This window comes from Pygocentrus nattereri, chromosome 8 (genome assembly GCF_015220715.1).
Source record: "Pygocentrus nattereri isolate fPygNat1 chromosome 8, fPygNat1.pri, whole genome shotgun sequence".
NCBI classification, from domain to species: Eukaryota; Metazoa; Chordata; class Actinopteri; order Characiformes; family Serrasalmidae; genus Pygocentrus; species Pygocentrus nattereri.
Window position 1 is genome coordinate 5,934,542 of NC_051218.1, and position 22,982 is coordinate 5,957,523.

General features: G+C 40.6%; 1 protein-coding gene across 1 annotated transcript in view; it reads left to right on the top strand.

The window, feature by feature from the left end:
• Window positions 1–22,982, top strand: part of ntrk3a (neurotrophic tyrosine kinase, receptor, type 3a) — a 419,732-nt gene that overhangs the window by 386,085 nt on the left and 10,665 nt on the right. Inside the window, exons 14-15 of the mRNA XM_017716401.2 lie at window positions 9,310–9,482; window positions 14,868–15,111. Coding sequence (XP_017571890.1) covers window positions 9,310–9,482; window positions 14,868–15,111 — 417 coding nt within the window. The remainder of the gene's footprint in view (window positions 1–9,309; window positions 9,483–14,867; window positions 15,112–22,982) is intronic.

Below are 22,982 nucleotides of genomic sequence, written 5' to 3' on the forward strand. Positions count from 1 at the left end.
CCAGACTTTTTACATGCTAAAGCTTATCCTTCAGTAACTACAGGGACTTTGGTGCAAACTGGCTGAGCTATTCTCAGGTTGTAGAAGTGTGTAATAAAACTTTAGGCCTGCCAGTGGAAGCTGGACATTTAAGGGGTGAGATGACTGAGATTTATAGAAGCCAAGCCATGGACAAATAAATCGGTGGTGATTTGTACAGTTTCAGTTGAAAGTTTGCACTGACCTGACAGAATGTACACAGTTGTTTTACTAGAAAAGTGACTGTAGCTTGTGTAAATTCACAAGATTTAACATTGAATAAGCTTGTGCTGTCGGCTCGGAGATGATCTGTGAGGAGTTCACATGGTGATGTCGGTCCAAGGAATTGACTACAATGTCATCTAGATAGGGGTACAATCTAGCATGGTATTAACCAATCTTTGAAGAGTATCTGATACATCTTTTTGGCCAAAAGCCATCACTGTGTACTCATCCATGTTTTCTGGGGTTCCAAAAGCTGACATTTCAGATGCTTCAGGAATCAAAGGATCGTTTTCAGATGCACTTTATGTTACAGACTCTACTGTCTAGCCAAGTATCACCACTCTTGTCAGCTGAGGACTGATACGGCTGCATGTTTTCATCCTAAACCAGCAGGAGTGCCTCATATAACTACTCCACTGTCTGAACACTGAGACCAACTGATTAAACAAGTGGAGTCAGGTGTGTTTCTGCTTGATTGGAATGAAAACCTGCAGCTACACCAACACTTTGTGGATAAAATTGGTGATGCTTGCTGTGACTCATATTTAGGACCATAACAGCGACAAAGATAAATAGTGAAGTTTACGCATTTACATACAGCACTGTGCAAAAGTTTTAGGCACCTGAGAAAATTTGATTTTAAAAGCGTTAAAAGGATTATTTGTAGTTCTGTGGCTCTGTCTAAAAGACAGGAGGCTGAGCTGGAGGTGGCGGAGATGAAGATGCTGAGATTTTCGTTGGGAGTGACAAGGATGGACAAGATTAGAAATGAGCAGATCAGAGGGACAGTGAAGGTGGAGCAGTTTGGAGATAAAGCCAGAGAGGCCAGGTTGAGATGGTTTGGACATGTGTTGAGGAGCAATAGTGGAGATATTGGGCAAAGAATGTTGGAGATGGAGCTGCCGGGTAGAAGGAGAAGAGGTAGACCTCAGAGAAGGTTTATGGATGTAGTGAAGGTGGACATGGAGATGGTTGGTGTGTAAGTAGAGGAGGCAATGGATAGGGCAAGATGGAGGCAGATGATCCACTGTGGCGACCCCTAAAGGGAGCAGCCGAAAGAAGAAGAAGAAAAGGATTATTTGTAGTTACTTATTTTCATTATCTGTAACAGTTTATCTCTCAATAATTATATAATTGAATTAAATCAGGCTGGCTAATGATGTAATTAAATAAATTTGTGATGGTTGGAGGCATCCAATAGAAATCTGGAATCAAATGTTCTTCAAACTAGCTCATAAGAAATATAAACTTTATTTAAATAAAAAAAAGAACATTTTGACAATGTTTACTGTATTGGTTATTTGCATGAATTCCATTTTTTTCTAAATTGTATTTTTACAATTTTTTTTTAAATTTTGAATAGAACTGTATAATTTATGGCTGTAGCTATTTTTAAAGTATAATGTATTTTGTGCTACCTCAACATATCTGTGTGGTGTGACCATACATATTTGCTTTTGAGTCCTTTTGGAAAATCATGTCAGGTGGCTCATCACGTATTCCTGGCTTGGTCCTGGAGGAAAGCTGCTTCGTTTCACTGTGTACTTGTATAGAGCTGAAATGACAAAGCCTGACTTGATTTGACTTGAAGCTGTATGAGGGAACACTAAGAGTGCGCAGAGCTGAAAGAAGCGTGAGGACAGCTAATGAAGAATCTATAATGGAATCTCTTTGATAGGATTTGTTGCTCACAGCGTAATTCCGGATGTGGATTTAAAAGATTTAATCAGGATCGTGTTGTTTTGTGTAGCTTATCTCAATCACTTCTGTCTTATTTTGCTCAAATTTGACCCTAAAGAATGATTTGTTTCATTAATAGCACAGCAGTTCATAGATATGACTGGATAAAAATACAAAAAAAAAAAAAAAACTTAATCAAGATGTTTTTATTACTTTCAGTGAATTTTTAACATTGTAATTGTTTGATTGAATGAACTTAAACATTAAAATCATATGGTTTTCATCTCAGAGTTAACAAAGTTTCCAGTTTTTGTTACAGTTTTGTTACAGTAGCAACAGAGCAACAGTGGTTGCACGTTCTGACAAAAAAAAAAAAAAAAAATATATATATATATATATATATATATACACACACACACACACACACAAATATGTATATATATATATATATATATATATATATATATATATATATATATATATATGCCTGTAAATATGATCTACACCAGACTGCTGCTTTTTGCTTTTGTTAGTTTGCTGCTTGTTGATTTATCCATAGCTCTCCTGCAGGTGTTGAATGTTTCATTTGCAAAGATATGTAGACGTATTTGAGTAAGAGGTGCTACAATCACTATCAGAGCAGCACAAAGCTGGGCTTCACCCTGTACTACTATGGATGAGTTGAACGGTCAAACTAGGAAAATGATATTTATACAAAACTGTAGTGTTAATAAACTGAAAGCCATGGTCAGATAAGTGTTACTGTCAGTTGTGGAAAATGTGATGAAAATGAAGAAAACCCTACTGTGAGTTAGAAGATGTGTCCAAACTTTTGACTACTGCTGTTTGAGAGAGGGTGCGTGTGTTGGCTGGAATATTCGGCTGCCGTGACTTATGTGTGCTATAAAATAAGGACACGCTCTGCCAAAATGGCTGATGGACCTAATTTAATCTTTTAGGAAGGACAAAGAGGATGATGGGAGTTGACAAGTGTGGCTTAGAGGAGGACAGTAAGGCAGGAGTGTTGGAGTAAAGCAGCTCGGTATGTGTGTTCTGCTGGATTTAAGTGGTTAGAAGCCCCAGTCCGTCACAGTCAGTGATGGGATTAGTCATTTTTAGCCTTTAATTCAACTGTAAGGATCATCCTCAGTCTTGTGTTGTACATTGTTAGTGTCTTATGACTGTTATCACTTTAATAGGCCAGGACATGTTTGGTACTTTTTACTTTTTGCACTGGAGCTACGAAGCTCATGTAGCTAACAAGGAATGGACGCTTCCACCCCAAGAATTAGCATGGTGCTAACTGTTTGCCTAGATCATCACACATTTGTACACTATGTATGTTCTGGAGATTCGGTGACCTCTTTGGTGGAAATGTGCAACTGCACTCAAAGAACATTTTCAAGGATTCAAGGATTCAAGGAGATTTTATTGTCATTCGCATCACATGGTACATGAGGTGGAACGAAATTAAGATCTCATGGTCCAGTTAACACCCAAGAGCTGTTATTAAAATAGATAAATAAATAGAAGTACACAAGAGAGGGAGAGTAGGAGAGAAGGCAGTTAGCAGCAATATGAAGTCCAGAGTGCAAGTTTGCTATAGCAGCATGATATTGACTTAGAGCAGTGGATAAAGTGTCTAGATAAAGTGTCTCAGTGCGGTTTAAAGTGACAGTGCCTGTAACAGTACTTGTTCTTGTAAGTGTCAGTTGGAATTTAGGAGCCTTACAGCTTCTGGTATGAAGCTGTTTCTGAGTCTGGTTGTTTTGCACTTGATGCTCCGCAGCCTCCTGCCTAAGGGGAGCGGGACAAAAAGTGCATGTGCTGGGTGGGTGGGATCCTTCCTGATGCAGGTAGCCCTTTTCCTGCATCTGGAGGTGTAAATGTCTGTGGTGCTGGGGAGGCTGACTCCAGCAATCCTCTGTGCAGCCTTCACCACCCTCTGCAGTGCTTTCCTATCTGCAGCAGAGCAGCTTCCATGCCACACGTTGATGCTGGAGCACACGACGCTCTCCACCACACATCTGTAGAAGGAGGTGAGGACTGCCCTCCCGAGTCCAGCTCGTCTCAGCCTCCTGAGGAAGTAGAGCCGCTGATGTGCCTTCCTGACCAGAGTGGAAGTGTTGTTGCTCCAGGTGAGGTTGCTGCTCAGGTGCACACCCAAGTACCTGTAGCTGTCGACCACTTCCACCTCAGAACCTCCAATGTGCAGAGGGAGGTGGTCATGATGGCCCCTTCTGAAGTACACAATCATCTCCTTCGTCTTCTTTACGTTGATGCAGAGGTTGTTTTCTCTGCACCAACCCTCCAGGTGTTCCACCTCCTGCCTGTAGTTGGACTCATCTCTGTTTGCAACGTGGGTTGTGCTTCAGCCCCCATCCCTGAGCGGATTAATATGATGATTGAAAGAAAAGCTCGGTCTAAACTTGGTGAAGGAGCGTCTGATCTACTACTGTCATCACATCTTCATCAGTATGATGCTGATTTTGAGATTATTTGAGGCCTAAAGATCGAGCTGGACCTTCTTTTTGAGGCTGTACGTGATGTTAATACATAAAGACGCATAACCTGGTGTGAAAACTCCTGAATCGAAGCCTCTGACGTTTAAATGATTATTTCAGGCTTTACAGGGTGACTCACAGCAGCGCACACTCACCATATTTTATCCTGTTTTAATTCCCCTGAATTTGTAATGATGCTTCTTTCAGTTTGAGCAAAAAATCATACACAGTGCAGCTTATTTTATCTCTAATAGACTTACTTATGTGGTTTCTGACACAAAATGCCAGTACAGATTACTCAAATACTGATTCTTAAAGTTTCTTAAAGCTGAAATTTCAACAAGACAGAAAGAAAACGCATTGCAAAATGCAGTGTTCTGAATCAAAATGACATAGGCAACTTATATTTGCCTGTAAAAGCTATGCACACCAGACATGAGAGGATTTTTTTTTGTTTTGTTATTTATTTATTAGTTTTTTCTTGATTTTGCCATGTTTTTCACTTAAATTACTGGAAGAGTAGAAGAGGCACCGAGATATAAGAAGCACTGATGTATCACTGAGATGTCTGTAACCCAGTTTGAGCCAATTTTAAAGACACACACATCAAAGCAGAGAACAACCTCACCCTTTAGATAGTTGTTATCATTTTCTAAGACACAATAGTCTGACCAGCTTGGCTGTTGCTATGCCAACAGCAGAGACAATAGAGATTGCTGGACTGAGTTAAGGCCATCTGAGTAAGTTTGTAAAATTGTGGAGAATGCTTTGCACTATGAAAAAGCAAATTAAGAAGAAGTTTCCCCACCTTGTTGAGTAGCTAAAACTTTAGAAATGCTTTCACTTACAGCTCAGATCTCTGTAAATTTATAAACACCTTAAACAGAGTAGACTTGTCTGATTGAGGCCATTCGGAAAACAACTTCTACCCAATTGAACGAGGTGGGTAAACCACTAAATAATCCGTTAAATAGAAGAAGAATAATGGTGTAAATGTCTGTATCTGATTACATTCCCTATCGGAAAGTTTAAGTCTGTTCTGCATGTGCGTCACGTCATATTGAGAGTTTATATCGTTCAACACGGCGGAGCAGAAACTGGTCTGCAGAGGAGACAAAGTTTATGTTCTGATCTTTAAAAGACGGCGGTGGGACGGACGTCCAGCTTATGTGCCTCAGAACACGACGTCAACCTCTCGGCCTTCTTTAATAAGGACATGTGAAGGACGTTTTCCTGAGTCTGATGTCATTTTAAAGTCATTAAAAACACAAGCACTGCTCACTGCTGCTCAACTCACTCTGACTGGACTCTGGTTGTCATGGTGGTTCTCTATGCATGCACATAATTTTGGATCGAATTACTTGTATTTTCATCAGATTGTTGAGTAGCGTGAGAATAAACACCTCAGTCTTAATGTATATTCGTAATGTATTCGTCGGATTGGAATGTAAACAGAGCCAATGACATGTCATTCAGATGTTTGTCACCATGTTTGAGCTGCTTTTGCAGATAATGATCCTTTTGGTGTTTGTGAAAAAGTTTAAGTTGCTTGGACACAGCTGTCATCTTGGTTGTCACCATGACGCCAGAGATGACTGTGATTGGTCTCAATAAATCTTTTTGTTTCAACTTTTTCCATCTGCGTAATTTGCTCAGCTACATTGTAAAGGAGGGTCGCCCTCAACGTACTTCTGAGTTGATAAAACGTTGATTGATTGACTGACTGACTGGATCCTTTGGCCACATGAGTACCCTCTTAAAAAAGATGGTCCTGGTTTCTTTAGTAAAGAAATTGGTTCTATATAGAACCTTGAATACTCGAAAAAACCAAACAAAACACCTTTGCATCCTTAAAGGGTTCTTTGCGTTGTGAAGGGGTTCTTCAGACTGATGGAAAATGTGCTGTAGATTTTGAAAATGGTTCTTTTACTGTTCGTGTCAAGCTTGTAACAATAGAAGAACCCTTTTGGGTGCTACATAGAACCCTTTTTAAAATAAAAAGGTTCTATAGAGAACCATCTATAGCACATTTTATAAATAGCAGTGAGTCACACAGTGTCAGATACCACATAATCAAGACTATTAGAGATACTGAACACCTCCACACGGTTTGAGGCGAGTGTGTAATAATGTAAGCATGCAGTCAGCACCATGCTAAGTGGTGGCTTTCAGCTTCCATTGATTAGCTTCATTAGCCTCAGAGCTCCAGTGCAACACTAAAGAAGCAAAGCTCAAGTTCAAAGACGTGATAAACAGTCAATCTTAGCCTTTAATACAACTATTGGGCTCATCCTCAGTCTTCTGTTTTACATTGTTGGTGTGCTGTGATGGTTATCACTGCGATGCCCGAGGTATCTGTGCAGGACTGTAGTTGCCGTTATGTCCTTCGTCTGTATTTTAATCACGTCTGTATTTATGGAGGAATAAAAACGAATTTGGTTCAACTTGGTATGCGCCATCAGCCTTGGAGGGAAAGTGTATGGCAGACAGCCAAAATGCAGGCATCTCATCTTCACTAAGAGGACTCAAAAGAGTGAAATATAAGCTTCTGATGAAAAGGTGCTACTTCATAAAGCTGAGACAAGTTCGAAATAATTACTCTGAAAATGTTCTGTAATCTCTCGGAACCTCAGCTGTAAAACAGTCAAGCAAAACCAAAGGCTAATATGTTCGTTAGAGGAACGCTTATCTTCAGTATCCGAAAGTGTGGTAGTGGTGTGGAACACTTTCTATGAATGTCACGTTTGTAATCATCTATGAACACATTCATAATGTCATAATGTATTCATAAGGCATCATAAATATGGCTATACATGTTTATAAAAATGCATTACGTGTTATAAGCTATATGCTTATTATGCATTATGAATTGTTAGCATAATGCATTATAAGTGCTGTTCATAACACATTATAAGAGCTCATAAGTTGTATGTGTCCACTCTAGAGTTTACTCATTACAGGCTTCAGATGTCAGAGTTTAAACTAGTGCTGCCATCAGTCTCTCTGCGTTTTCTGTTTTTACAGAGGGGATCTGTAGACGGCCGCTATCTGCAGATCTTAGATTACGCGCTGGAACATAAACAGACAGACACTGGGTGATGTAAGCAGGTGCTGTAGGGTTGTTTTGAGCTTTAAAGACTAGTCGCAGAACCTTGAAATCTATCCTGAATGATCCAGCCAGCCAGTGCAGCTCTTATAAAGCAGGACTGATCTGATCTGTCTGTGGTGTTTTTGTTAGGATGCACTGCTGCTGCATGAAGCTGTCAGTTTCCAATTGCTTTGATGAGTTCTAGTCACATTGTTGTGAAAACCTGCCCGAAAGGCAAGAAAAAACATTGAAAGGTCCAACAGAGGGAAGTGCATTGTGGCTCATTTTGATATTGGAGTATATTTCAGTTACTGAACAGATATTCGGATCACCACAGGGGGAAAAAGGGTTTTAGCTTTCTATTAACTTGAAATTCACAAACTGATAAACTGGTGCATCACCCTGCTAGAAAAACTAGCATAGACCAGTATGTAACCAACAAAACCAGCATATATTGTGTTGTGGATGCTGGTATGCTGGCCAGCCATGCCGAGTGACCAGCTAAACCTGCACTAGACCAGCATAAACCAGCACAAACCATTTTAGACCAGCAAGGAATTCTTGCTGATTTGTGCTGTTTATTTCAGCAGGTCAGCGCTAACAGGGTCAAAATTCAGCATGTGCAGAAATGTATCAGCTGACGGAGATCTTCACTTTAAACAGTATTATTTATTTAGGTTTTATTCTAATAAATAAAATATTATAAACATTGTAAAATAAATAAATAAATAATGAAATGAATAAAAGAAATAATAGAATTTTAGTTTTCTTATTGCTTGTTTTCTAAATAGATTTCTACTGCATTTTAATTTGTTTTCATTCAATATTTTATTGATATGTTATGCCTGTTTCAATAAATCAGTTTGTCTTTTGGATTTTCATTGGTTTTAGTTGATAAATTTGATTTCAACTTTTTTCAGTCTGTGTAATTTGCTCAGCTACATTGTAAAGGAGGGTCACTACTGATGTTTTCATGGACTCCTAGCTATTCCTACTACCAATACTACTGCTATTACTATTAGTAGTATAATTATTTGTAGGTAGTTTGACCAGAGGAGGATGGGTCCCCCCCTTGTGAGCCTTGGTTCCTCCCAAGGTTTCTTCCTGAGCTCTGAGGGAGGTTCTCCTTGCCGCTGTCGCCCCCTGGCTTGCCCACCTGGGGGGAAGCTGCTTTGTGACAACATCAGTTGTAAAAAAAAGGGCTACAATTTGCTTTGATTTGATTTGATTTGACCCTCAATGTACTTCTGAGTTGGTAAAATGTTGATTGATTAGTTGATTGGTTGATGATTGATTGAAACCTTTGGCTGCGTGAGTACCCTCTTAAAAAAGATGGTCCTTCCAGGTTTCTTTAGTAAAGAAATCGGTTCTATATAGAACCATGAACACTAAAAAAAACACCTTCACATCAGGAAATGGTTCTTTGCACTGTGAAGAGGTTCTTCATGCTGATGGAAAATGTGCTATAGATGGCTCTAAGGAGAAGCTTTTTGAAAGTAGTTCTATATAGCACCCAAAAGGGTTCTGTTGTTGTTACAGTGTCAAGCTTGTAAAAAGAGAAGAACATTTTTGGGTTCTACATAGAACCCATTTAAAAAAAGGTTCTATAGATAACTGTCTATAGCACATTTATGCACGTTTTCCATCAAACCCTTTCATGATGCAAAGAACCCTTTAATCAGGCAGAGGGTTTTTCCCCCACACAGCCTGACCAAAGGCAGCTGAATCTGCTTTTAAACAGCCTAATCTGACGAGGCTGTAAACGGTCTGTTTTGTGTTCTGTTATTATTGTAGACCCTGAAGGACCCGACGTTGGCAGCGAGGAAAGATTTCCAGAGAGAAGCCGAACTCCTGACCAACCTGCAGCATGAACACATTGTCAAGTTTTACGGTGTGTGTGTGGACGGTGACCCCCTCATCATGGTGTTTGAGTACATGAAGCATGGAGACCTGAACAAGTTCCTCAGGTATGCTAATCTCCCAATACTCAATATATACACAGCTGGATGCAACAGTGTGCTGGTCAAATGATCTGGTTTGGTGATTTTTTAAGTGAAAATAAGTTACACAGCCTCTACAGAGACACACTGAGATATAGCATTTTCTACTGATGGACGGATGGACGGATGAATGGATGGATAGACAGACAGACAGACAGACAGGGATGGATGGATGGATGGATGGATGGACGGGTGAATGGATGGATGGATGGATGGACAGTCATGGATGGATGGATGGATACCATAGACAGATGGATGGATGGATGGATGGATGGATGGATGGATGGATGGATACTATAGATGGATGGATGGATGGATGGATGAATGGATGGACAGACAGAAAGACAAACGGACAGACAGGGATGGATGGATGGATAGATGGATAGATACCATAGATGGATGGATGGATACCTTAGATAGATGGATGGATGGAGGGATAGATAGATAAGTGGAAGAAAAAGAAAAATACAGACAGATGGACAAACAGAAAGATGGATAGATGGACACCATAGATACATAGATAGATACTGTAGATGGATGGATGGATGGATGGATGGATGGATGGATCCCTTCAGGTTGGATGGATGGATGGATGGATCTGTCCATCCATCCATCCATCCTGAAGGGAAATTAGTGTTTCAGTAGCAAGACCTAGAATTGCACATAAACTTACATGGAAAAAAAAACAGAAATAAAAGTAGACATAAGTTAAAGTATAAGAGAGTAGAAATGAATGTATATCTATTTGCGTATTTACATGGCATATAAGACAGATTTATTTACATGACAGCAGGCACTAAGTGGTATGAGGTAGTTTTTTTTGTTAGTTTGCTGCTCATTGATTTATCCATAGTTCTATCACATGGGCTGTCCAGTGTAATCTACTGGATACTGTAGATACTGAAGGTTTCACGTTAAAGGCCCTTTAAAAGCTGTATTTGAATGATAGCGTTATGATCACAGATTCTATCAGAGCAACACACAGCACTGCGACTGGTCTTCAGCCTAAACTACTATGGATGCTTTGAAGGGCAGTGTGTGAACTCAGGAACCATTCGGAAGTTCGAAATCAGTGTTTTCAATAATATGAAACCACTGTTGTTGCGTCTATTTGTATAAACTTATTGTAATATAATGCTAATACTTTACAAATTCCACATAATTTGAAGAATTTACCAGAATGATTGCTAAAGATTGCTCTAAAGGAAAATCTGTTGTTTATTATCTTGCTTACATTAAAATGTCAAAGAAACCAAACGTTTCGGTGCTTATTCAAGGAAAACTAGCCTTTTTTTTTGCACACATAAACACCCCTCTATTCAGCATTTTAAGCATCTCTTTGCCAGGAGAACACCACTGAGCGTACTCTTATAATGCTAAATAAGGTGTGAGAATATTTGTAAAAAGGTGTATGTGTGTATATATATATATATATATATATATATATATATATGTGTGTGTGTGTGTGTGAGTGTATGTATGTATGTATGTATGTATTCTTCAAAAAGCCCACTGACATATACAGCATACCAGACACACCTGCAGATGTGATGCAGCAGGATTTAGGGCCTTGAGGAGCACCGAGTTCAGGATGTTTGGTGTATTTTCCGGTCTGCTGGTACAGAGAGCTGGTCTTTGCATGCTCACTTGAGGAGTGTATGACATTTAGGGGAAGATTACCGGAGCAGAAAGGGCGCTTGCTTGATTTCCAGTTAAAGTGAATGAGATTCTATATCAAAAGACTGAGGAGCTGTGTTGGGTTTAGCCCATGAATCAGAGATGTGACTGTGTCCAGTCCAGACAGGCTGGAGCCCTGGGGTGCATATGAGCCTGCTGTACTGTGTCGTTTAATTTCAGTTTAAACGGCTGGTTACACTTTATTTAAAGGTTACATGGCAAAAAGTCATACGTTAGCAAATGAAAACAATGAGTGAGTTCACGTGCACTCCATAATCCGATCATAAGCTGATGTCTGCAGGTCTCTGATTATTCAGATGGTCGTGTAAACAGCTCACTCTGATTTCTTTGATCAGAGTAAGGTCTAGAAATCTGATAAAGAGGCTGGATTGTAGCTCAGTAATCAGATTTCTCAGTGCTGTGAGCTCTTACTCTGATTTCTTTCTGGTTTCTCAGTCTGAGCATGTGTGAAAACAGACGGCGGTACTGGAAATACGCGAGCAGCGTCGCCACGAGACGCGGCAAAACACTTTTGGAGCGACGCTGAAACCAAATACATGCTTTACGAAATGAAGGGTTTAAATATTCTTTGTCTTCTCGATGGTGTGTGTTCATATTTTCAGGGAAAGTGATGAAAAGTTAAAAAAAGAAGAAGAAAGGCCGTAACACATAGTTTGAATTTTATGTTTTGTTTACGTCACGTCGTCTTCTGTGAGTTTATTGGCTGGTTGTAAAGCAAAATTCTGATTACTTTCTGGCTCATGTCGACCCGGCGTTTCCCGGGTAGCCAATTTCTATACGTTTATAACCACCTTTTTTAACCACACACACACACACACACACACACACACACACACACACACACACACAATCTAATCTGCTATCCTTCTGGGTTGTAAGGGGTTCTAGAGCCAATCCCAGCAGTCATTGGGTGGAAGGCAGGAAAACACCCTGGTCATGCCACCAGTTCATCACTGGGTTAATTTTAACTTGTGAAAAAGAGTTTCCAGATAATTTATAAGCAAAATTATTAACGTTATTTCCACCCAACGTTCAATCCACCTGAGGACAGCTGGGATAGGCTCCAGCACCTCCTCAACCCAGAAGCAGAAGCAGCTTGGAAGATGTGTATGTATGTGTGTGTGTGTGTGTGTGTGTGTGTGTGTGTGTGTGTAGAAGATTTCTCAAAACAAGTACAGTTATCTGCCAATGGAACATGACATTTTCATTACTTAAAATGACTGAAAACAGGCAAAAATGTACAGAAATGAGTTAAAAATCAATACAATTTACTTACAAAATTCTCATGATAAGAAATAGAAAATAAATACAGGCTAGATTTAAGATGTTTTCACCTGGTAAGGCATCATTTTGTGCAGTGTACCGACTAGACAACATATTCATATGCATTGAGATATGTATTTACAATGTAATTCATTCAGTACTTGGCAATTATGAACAGTATCTGCAGATGTTTATGTAATGAATTGGACTGACACACGGACCATTAACCTAAATTGACAGACGGGAATTTGACGCTGAAATTTGTCTAACTTTCACTCAAAGGCCGTTTTGAATGGAAATGGTTGGTCTTTGAATGTTGCACAGTGCTGTGTGTCAGTGTTGACGTTCACGCAGCCACAGTCCAGGAGGAGAACTGCGAGATGCTCACGCTAGCATGCAGCGTTGAATATAGTAAAATTCACGGAACAGTCATTATCATACAGGTGAAGATATAATCCCTTCGAATTTCAGTCACGGTGAAATGAAATATTTAAATGCTTTCTATGGAAATCTGACATAAACAGTGGCCTTTTGTCTCATATTAAAAGGTATCAGGCCGAGATGAGATCCTGCTCCTTTCATTTCCTGTCGTCCTTGTGCAATATTGCTCCAGTGCGAGCTATCAGAGCGTGATGGATGGGTAACAACCTTTTGTGGAGGAATTGTACAAGAAATAAGAGGTGGATACACTGCGTACATCGCTCCTGACAAGGCCCGTCCTGGGAGCGAGAATTGCCTTCTATTTCCTGCCGGCTGGATTAAGAGGGATAACATGTTACTACAAAAGCGCCAAATGCGTGATGACACCGTGTCCTGATAGACGCTGGGTAATGCACATTCACTGTGCTGAGAAAGGAGAATCTTATTTATGCCCCCCTCCTCCACCTCCACCATGCGCTCGCCTCCTGAGTCACTGCATGCCGGTGCCTCGGCGGGGAGCACGCTGCTCCTGGATGACGGAGGGGGCGCGCCGATATTCGTGACTGAAATGTAGGCCGTGCTAGTGCTAATGCCATTAGCATTAGCATATTTGTCTTTGCTCATTTGGAGCTCGCGTCCTTCCAGGAGGAACGTCGCTTCATCAAGAGAGACGACGGAAATCCAATAGTCGCTCTGCTTGCTCCGGGTTCTGGAGTTGAACTGGTTGAGTTCAGTGATTTCTCAGAGCTGAAGCACTAAATGGCAGCACAGCCCAGGAGAAGGTCTGTTCCTGAGTGAACCGGCTGGGAAGGGGTTGGTAAAACCCTTTTAGCAGTTACGTTTTATTTTGGTGTCTGTATTTATGAATTGTTAGCAGTGAGTGTCAATACAAAACCTTCTAAGTACATTTTTGTTGTTTTTTGTTTGTTTATTTATTTTGGACATGATTTGAAATTGAATCATGTTTCAAATTCCATGACAAATGGACCAATAGAGAATGACTTGGAAAAGTGTGTGTGTGTGTGTGTGTGTGTGTGTGTGTGTGTGTGTGTGTGTGTGTGTGTGTGTGTGTGTGTTTGTGTGTATCACTGTTGTCTGAAGAATATATATATATATATATATATATATATATATACACACACATATGCACAAGGAAGCATTCTTTTGATTAAGTTCAGTTCATATAAAAAAATTATAACAAAATAAATTAATCATTCAGATCATAGTTATTTACAATAATTATTTTCTGACTGATTTAAATCCAATGCATTAATAGCAATGGTCATAAGCTAAACATACACAAAATCATCACTTATAGGGCACTTTCTATTGAGTGGTGTCCAAACCGCAACCCCTAAATGTATCCTTTTTTTAAGGATCTTTTCTTTTATTATTATTGTTTCTTTTTAAAAAAAATTAAAAGTTTAACTGATTAAATTCTAATTTTAAAAAAGTTTTTTTTTTTTTTTTTTTTTTTTAAATTTCAAAAAATTGCTGTCCCACATTGTCATCCCTACCGAAACACAAGTTTTATTCAGTGGGCGGGGCCTTATTGTAGCCACACCCCTGCATGTTACAGCAGGAAGTGAGGCTGCATCCCTGTCCCTCATGGCCACATGGTGAGCAGATCCCATCATTTTGAAGTAAATGTGTTCCAAAGTCTGGAAATCAGTGTCAAACATTAAGAGTCATCAGATTTTCTGCAGTTACGTTTTTTTGTGATTTAATGAAAAATTTGATGATTAAGCAACTGGTCAGTGCTCTGTGTGCTGGTCATGAACTGGCTGCTTTTGAGTTCTGCTCACTGATGAAACGTGCGGTAAACTTTGTTTCATGTTTTGATTATTTTGCCTTAACAAAACGAAATATTCAATCATTAGTCTTAATAAAATAAACATATAACGCAAACACTTTAACATGAATATGAAACAAATTATAAACACAGTAAAGCTGATTCTGATCTGTTCTCAGAGCTCATGGTCCTGATGCTATGATCCTGGTTGACGGGAAGCCGCTGCAGACCAATGGGGAGCTGGGCCTGTCTCAGATGCTGCACATAGCCACTCAGATCGCCGCGGGGATGGTTTATCTGGCATCCCAGCATTTCGTACACAGAGACCTGGCAACCCGGAACTGCCTCGTGGGTAACGGCCTGCTGGTCAAGATTGGAGACTTTGGAATGTCCAGAGACATTTACAGCACTGACTACTACCGGGTAAGCCTGAGATATTATACTACCACACTTATCTAAATACATTAACCCATAGTGACCCTTCATAGTTGAGAGTTATTACAGTCACTTTGATCTTCTCTTTGAATTCAATTACATAATTACATCATTACTTCCAGTTACATAACATGTACATTCAGTTTACAGTCTCTCTCAACAGATTCAGACTTTTTTCAGTGCTTTAACGTGTCAAAACAAAGTTAAACCACTAACTTTAATTCAAATCCTAGCAAAATATAGCAGAAATATTAAAGAAAAATCAATGGAATGGACTGAAAGGCAAGAACTGCACTTTTCACGCTGTTTATCCACCGGTTTGAATGAATTATGAATGTATATGACATTATAACATGATTTTGTCATCGCTGAGACTCTTTAGGGTTAAACATTTCACACACTGAGTGATATTTATGAGCAGTTTATTCACCAAATATGAGCTCGACAAGCTCGTATAGATGCTTTTGTATAAAAGCCCAGAGCACCTGTGGACGTTTAGCAGAGCCGATATCTGAAACAAACGGAGCAGCGTAATTAGTTTAGAATGGAGGAGAACAGAAGTCGTCAGAGCTGAAATTTATCTTGCATAAAGAGGCCACGGGCAGAATTAAGTGATTGATTAACCATCAGATGCCCATGAAATACGCATTCATTTTGCATCTTGGGATTGTAAATTGTGATAGATTTATAATTACCTGGCTAAACTTGGCTCATATTTCATCTGCCTGTGATGGGGGGTGGGTGGGTGGGGTGGGCTATTGCCTGATCACTGCAGCCGTGGGTTTGCAGCATTCGCGTCTGTTCATGTATGGCTGGCTGTTTGTCTGGAACACATTATGCAGTGAACACTTCAGATTAAAGAAACACTTCACACCAAAACGATAATACGGCCAACGCTGTTTGAAACGAACGCCAGGCGGCACGAGTGAGGTGGTATAGCAGTAGCTGCATCCAGCTTCTGTTCATTATTAGCTTTGAGGGGTGGGGGGGGGGGGGGGGGGGGGGGGTTGGGGTCCACTTGAGTAAAAGTACTAAAGTATTTACCTTCAAATGTACTTAAGTATAAAGTAAAAGTACTAAAAGAGTAATTCTGGCTCTGATGTCCTGTTATCATTTTTATAACCAGACTGGCTTCATGAACTCATTTCAGGTGAAAGTCCTCCAGCGTCTCTCTTGGTAAACCAGTCTTTTAATAGAACGTCATTAATTAGTGACGCTGACGTCTATTAAAATGATCAGAAGCACAAAACACTGAAGGTAAACAGTTTCCATCAGGGAGAACCGAGTGGCTCTGAAATCACTTTTTACACACAAGCAAAGTTTCAGTTTCAGATTTATTTACAACTTAGTTCCAAGTTTAAGTTGAATAAAAACTGGCTTTAAACTCAGGATCACAGATGAGCTCCTTTACTATGTTGATCTGTAGGCGTCTGTTCATAAACATAAACCAGCCCAAACTCATTTACTATAAAATGAAATGGTGTTTGTAGAAATTCAGAAAAAAGCCGCGTCAGTCTCGACTGCATATGTGGACATATTTCTATATTGTGCTCTATTTACACAAAGTTAGGTTAGTTCATCATTTATGTTGAACAGACTCTCCCAAAGTTTTACGCTGCTGCGCTGACGTTGAACCGTGTGCTGCACTGGGTCGGTATGACCAACAGGTCAAAACCAGCTCTAAACAAAGTGACCGCTGGACCCTGATTGGTGCTCTGGCTTTGCGCTTCTTTCGTTTTGACATGTTACGTTTTTATACACAGAAACCAAAAGGAACGACAGATTTCTCAAAATGTAGGAGGAAAAAGTCGGATATTAGACTCTGAAATGTAGTGGAGTGAAAGGAAAAAGTCGCCCAGTAATGGAAAAACTTCAGTACAGATACACCAAAAATACTAAAGTACAGAAACCAATTACATTTACTGAGTTACTGTCCACCACTGGTATTTAGATGTGCCGCTGTCTGGCATGCAGGTGACTAAAGTTCAAAGATTGTGATTTTGGCTCTGAAAACTACAGTTGGTTTAATCTGAAACATGTTTGCACTGTGACTCTTGATATGAGATATTGCAATATACACCAAATTATTTTAAGTGTCATTCATGTTCAGGTTGCCTGTTTGTTTCCCTTGAGCCTCTGAGCCCGCCAACAAATGTCTGTGCATGGGCCTGGTAGTAGTAATTTTGTTGTTGTAATCCCATTGTAATTTCTTAATTACATCTAATCCAATATAACCTCTATTTTTCCTGAATAAGGTGTTGGAAAAATTGTTTTGCACAACACCAGATCTTACACTGTCCTCTTCTCCTTATATAAAACCCTCTTACAGTAACAATGAAGCCCCTCTCTTAGTGATCAAACACTTCCAGGATTGACACAGTCAGTAGACTTTGCTAAAAGGCCTCCAGTCTTCAGGCTGAAAGCCCTAAATGAGCTGTTTCTGTGTGAAAACCAATCGCAGTGCCTGTTTTTGAGCTGAAGCGAGTGCCTTTGCTCGGCACTTAGCGCAAGGGGAGCTGAGGTACTGCCGCTTTGATGCCGCGTCCTTCTGTGAGCTCGCAACATGCCTATTTATACTATAACCAACATTTGTAATTACGAACCTCGCTGGTTCAAACAGGATTCTCCGTTTTATAGCTGCGGTACTAAATGAGGCTTTTGCAGCTGTCAGAACAATTTCATGACTTGAATCCAGAGTCCAACACACAGCCAGCAGTTCAATTAACCCACATTACGATGAACAACCTGGCTGTCAGTGCCGCAGTCGCCCTGGATACTCAACGTCTTTTACGGCAGCAGCCAGTCTGAAAAGAATATCTTAGAAAAATACAGAAGTAGTGGGAAAACTTTCTATGAATGTCACGTGTGTAAGCATCTATAAACACATTTATAACATGTTATAATGCATTCATAAGGCATTATAAACATGATTATAAATATTTATAAAAATGAATCACACTTCATTACACTTTATAGCCATGTATATTATACATTATGAATTAATGAGTTAATGTAATGCATTATAAGTAGTGTTAATAACCTGTTATACTGAGTGTGAAGTCACTGCGGAGCGAAAGTCTGGAGAGGGATAGGCAAGTGTAATTTGTTCCCTCACTGGTTCTAACGTCAAGCACTAGAACCCTCCACTCAGTAACACTACACTACAGTACAGTAATGGTAATTTCTGCTGCCGTTCTATTGGATATGCAGTGTTAAGTGAGTGCCAGGCTAACGGTGGTGCACATTCACAGTGGTGTACATTGACTTTCCCACTTTGGGTGAAACACTGATGGCAGGGTCGCAGGGTCGCCGGGCTCTCCCTTAGAGATAGAGTGAGAAACTCGACGATTCGGGAGCGGCTCGGAGTAGAGCCGCTGCTCCTCCACGTTGAGAGAAGCCAGTTGAGGTGGTTCAGGCATCTGGTAAGGATGGCCTCTGGACGCCTCCCTAGGGAGGTGTTCCAGACATGTGCGACGGGGAGGAGACCCCGGGGAAGACCCAGGACATGTTGGAGGGATTATATCTCTCGACTGTCTTGGGAACGCCTCGGCATCCCTCCGGGAAGAGCTGGAGGAGGTGGCGGAGGAGAGGGAGGCCTGGGCCTCTTTGCTTAGGCTGCTGCCCCTGCGAACCGGACCCGGATAAGCGGTGGAGGATGGATGGATGGATGGATTTCAGGCTTTACAGGGCGACTCACAGCAGCTCACGCTCGGCATATTTCAGCCTCTCCTCACTCATTAATGACACTTCGCTCAACTTTAACCAAATAATCTTGCGCAGTGCAACTGTAACAATAAAGGAATAGCAAAAATCTTTGATTACTCTGCTCACTGATACCATGATCGAGAATTTTCATATGTCTCATTTCTACAAGCCGGAGCACATTTTCATAAGCAGTCCCGTTGCCATTGCTAAGCGCCGAGCGTTGGCTGTAATCGCTGTTGAGGAAATATGTTACATTTGCCGTAAATGTCATCTAGTCCACCGAGTCACGTCTTGTTTAATATGCTCTGCGGCTTACTTTTCTTCGACCGTGCTGCTGAATAGCGGCTGCTCTCGTCAGCGACACGGAGAAATAAACATGCAACAATTTGCCGTCTCTGAGTAGCAGGAAACTGGCTAAACTCTAGCTAGATGACACCAGCACTGCGCGATCCACAGTGACCTCCGCAGACGTGAAAACAGAGCGTGATATTTCACAGAGCAGAAGAGCTTCTCTGGTAGAAGCTGACATTTTGAGCAAACCGTGGAACATATGGATGACAATTCGAAAGGTTGTGTTGCTCTTTCAGAGCGAGGCACGACTGAAACCTGCATTAAGACGGATACACGTGTTTGTTTTTGTTTCATTTGTAATAATATCTCCTCCTTTGTGTGCCGAACAGATTTGTACTTATTGTTTTGAGCTTTCTCCGATTTTTCTGCTACAAGGCCAATGTAGCTAATTGTCAATGGAAGCTTAACCAGCATACTAGCATCCAATACGCAACATAACGCTGCTGCCGGAACAAAACCTCGTATCTCCATTTTTTGTCATTTTTCAGTTTTTGACATAGTCTGAAAATGCCTATTGACTTTTACATTGTGTGTAAATTTCATGATAAACGGATCAAAAGAAATGGTGCAAAATGATGTGAAAAGGTGTCTGGTTCCATTGACTTACATTAAAAATAAAGTATGTTTTTCTTTCTCCTGTAAAGTTACTATTTTGGAGATACGAGGGTTTGATCTGACAGCAGCGATGTCCTGGTGTCGCTGGTCTCTGCTGGATTTTCTAACAGGGCCACCAATAACATGATGCTAACTGCATGCCTGAATCATCACACATCCACCTAAAGGCATGTGGAGTTGTGCAGCATCTCTAATAGACTTGATAATGTGGTTTCTGACACTGTATAACTCACTGTTATCTATAGCAGTGGCTAAACGTGTCTATAAAAGCCAGACCTTCAGTTTGGCCTAATTTATGCTAGCACTACTATGTCGGTTCTAATAGTATTTTAGCTCTAAGCTGATGCTGGTACCTGTGATTTTGTGGCTGTTCTACAGTGAGAATACTTGCTTGTCCACTAACTGGCCACATTATTAGAAACACCTACCTCATACTTCCACTAACTGACCACATTATTAGAAATACCAATTCGTACTTCCACTCCCTGGCCACTTTATTAGAAACACCTACCTTGTACTTCCACTAACTGGCCACTTTATTAGAAACACCTACCTTGTACTTCCACTAACTGGCCACTTTATTAGAAACACCTACCTTGTACTTCCACTAACTGGCCACTTTATTAGAAACACCAGCCATGTTCTTCCACTAACTGGCCACATTATCAGAAACACCTACCTTGTGCTTCCAGTAACTGGCCACTTTATTAGAAACACCCACCTTTTGCTTTCACTAACCGCCCACTTTATTAGAAACTCACCTTGTACTTCCACTGAGTGGCCAATGTCACATCATCATTATGTTGGTAGTTAATTTAACGTCTATGGCACTCAGTGTAGCTCCTGAAGTCGTAACAATTGGGACAGTTTGCTTGGTTGTATCTACTTAGATACTTCAGAGAAAACAATCCTGATTGGACACTTTTCTGTTGGGTGTTTTAAGAGTTAAGAGCCATTTCACCATGCAAAGACCATGTAAGCGTGCAAATGATTATTTGAGTGTTCAACCATCTCTTTAAAAAAATGCACAGTATTTGCAGAGTTTAAATGTACTAAGCATGGTGCTTCTATTTAAAAAAGCTAAAAATGAAGAGAAATGTACTTTGTATTTCTCAGAAAATAGTGGATGAGCCTTCTGTTTGTCTATTTATGTCTTGATCTTGGCTGCTTGACCACAGTGAGTTTTATTTTGGCATCCAATCTTTGGAATCTAGCCATTCGGTCCATGAGTCATTGCCACAGTTGTGGCATTGTCATCAGCACTGGCTCACTCCACATTGAGCTGTTCTCTGACCAGACCAGTTTGAATAGTAGTGTCCTGGGTCTGGTCAGAGCCACAGTCCAGGTGTCTGTGAGTCTGAGAGGACTGTGGGTGGAATATTTGGAAACACTGTTGGACATGTTCTCCTCTCAGTAATTATAGCTGCCAAAAATGTCTCAGATGGAGCTGACACACCGACTCGCTTTAGCATCCAGAGGAACCCGGGGAACCCTGATGGACTGACCGTGAGGAGAATACAGTGCTCATCAGCTCACGAAACAGAAATATCTTCTCATGCACACTGTAGGAGACATTGCTGTTCAGACACCTGCAGCCACGCGCTTCACATGTCAGTGTGGATTTGTTCTGAGCGCAATGATTTGGCAACCTGTAGCCGAGCTCCTAGGCTACCGCGCTTGTGCTGGAGAGACACGGCAGGCGGCCTGAATCATTTCAATCTGGTCTGTTTCTGCAGATAGCAGCTTCTATATGTGTCTCAAAGAGCATGGTTGATTCCATAAGACCTATACAACCAAATGAGCCTTTAAGCTATAGTCGGTAAAGCTTATAAACAGTTAAAGCCAAGAATCTCCTACTTTGTGCTTCTAGTAACTGGCCACTTTATTAGAAACACCTACCTTGTGCTCACACTCACTGGCCACTTTATTAGAAACACCCACTTTCTTGTGCTTCCACAAACTGGACATTTTATTAGAAACACCTTCCTTCTACTTCCACTGACTGGTCACTTTATTAGAAATACCTACTTTGTTCTTCCACTCACTGGCCACTTTATTAGAAACACCAACCTTGTGCTTCCACTCACTGGACACTTTATTAGAAACACCAACCTTGTGCTTCCACTCACTGGACACTTTAGCAGAAACACCTACTTAATGCTTAACTAGCTGGCCACTTTATTAGAAACACCAACCTTGTGCTTCCACTCACTGGACACTTTATTAGAAACACTTGTACTTCCACTAGCTGGCCACTTTATTAGAAACACCAATCCTGTACTTCCACTCACTGGTCACTTTATTAGAAACACCAACCTTGTGCTTCCACTCACTGGACACTTTAGTAGAAACACCTACTTAATGCTTAACTAGCTGGCCACTTTATTAGAAACACCTACCTTGTGCTTCCAGTCACTGGACACTTTATTAGAAACACTTGTACTTCCACTAGCTGGCCACTTTATTAGTAACACCAATCCTGTACTTCCACTCACTGGTCACTTTATTAGAAACACCTACCTTGTGCTTCCACTCACTGGACACTTTAGTAGAAACACTTGTACTTCCACTCACTGGCCATTTTATTAGAAACACCAGCCTTGTACTTCCACTCACTGGTCACTTTATTAGAAATAGCTCCTTATTGGTGTTCATATACAGATTGTAGCTCATCTGTTGCTGCAGAGTCACTCTCTAAGCCCCCCTTCAGCGTCCATCTTTGGTCAGTTGTCCAGGAACCTGAGCACTGTGTCGCATTTGTAGAGTAGAACTAAACGTTTACGTGTCACTGTGGCGTGCACAGCTGGTTCAGTATACTTTTTTTTTACCTTATGTTTAAAAACACTTCCGTAAAATCCATAGGATAGAGCTGTGTCACTGACAAAGTGCAGATTCACTTCTACCCACCTGAAAACTCAAGGAACCAAATTTGAAAGACCTTCTCTGGTTTAGTACTGGCTGACCTTCACAACTGTGTGTTTGCTTTAGTTAATTAATTGATGTAGCTTTTATGTGACATGGACGTCCACCGGTGCCGACCGAAGATATTGATGTTAGTCATTTTATTCGAAATGTGTGTTTTTATCACCATTAGGCTGAAATTTCAGGCTCTGGAATATCTAAGCTTTCCAAGACACTGTGGATCTGGACCAGCCAAACAGCAGCTTGAGCTTTTAGCTGTGTTTCCG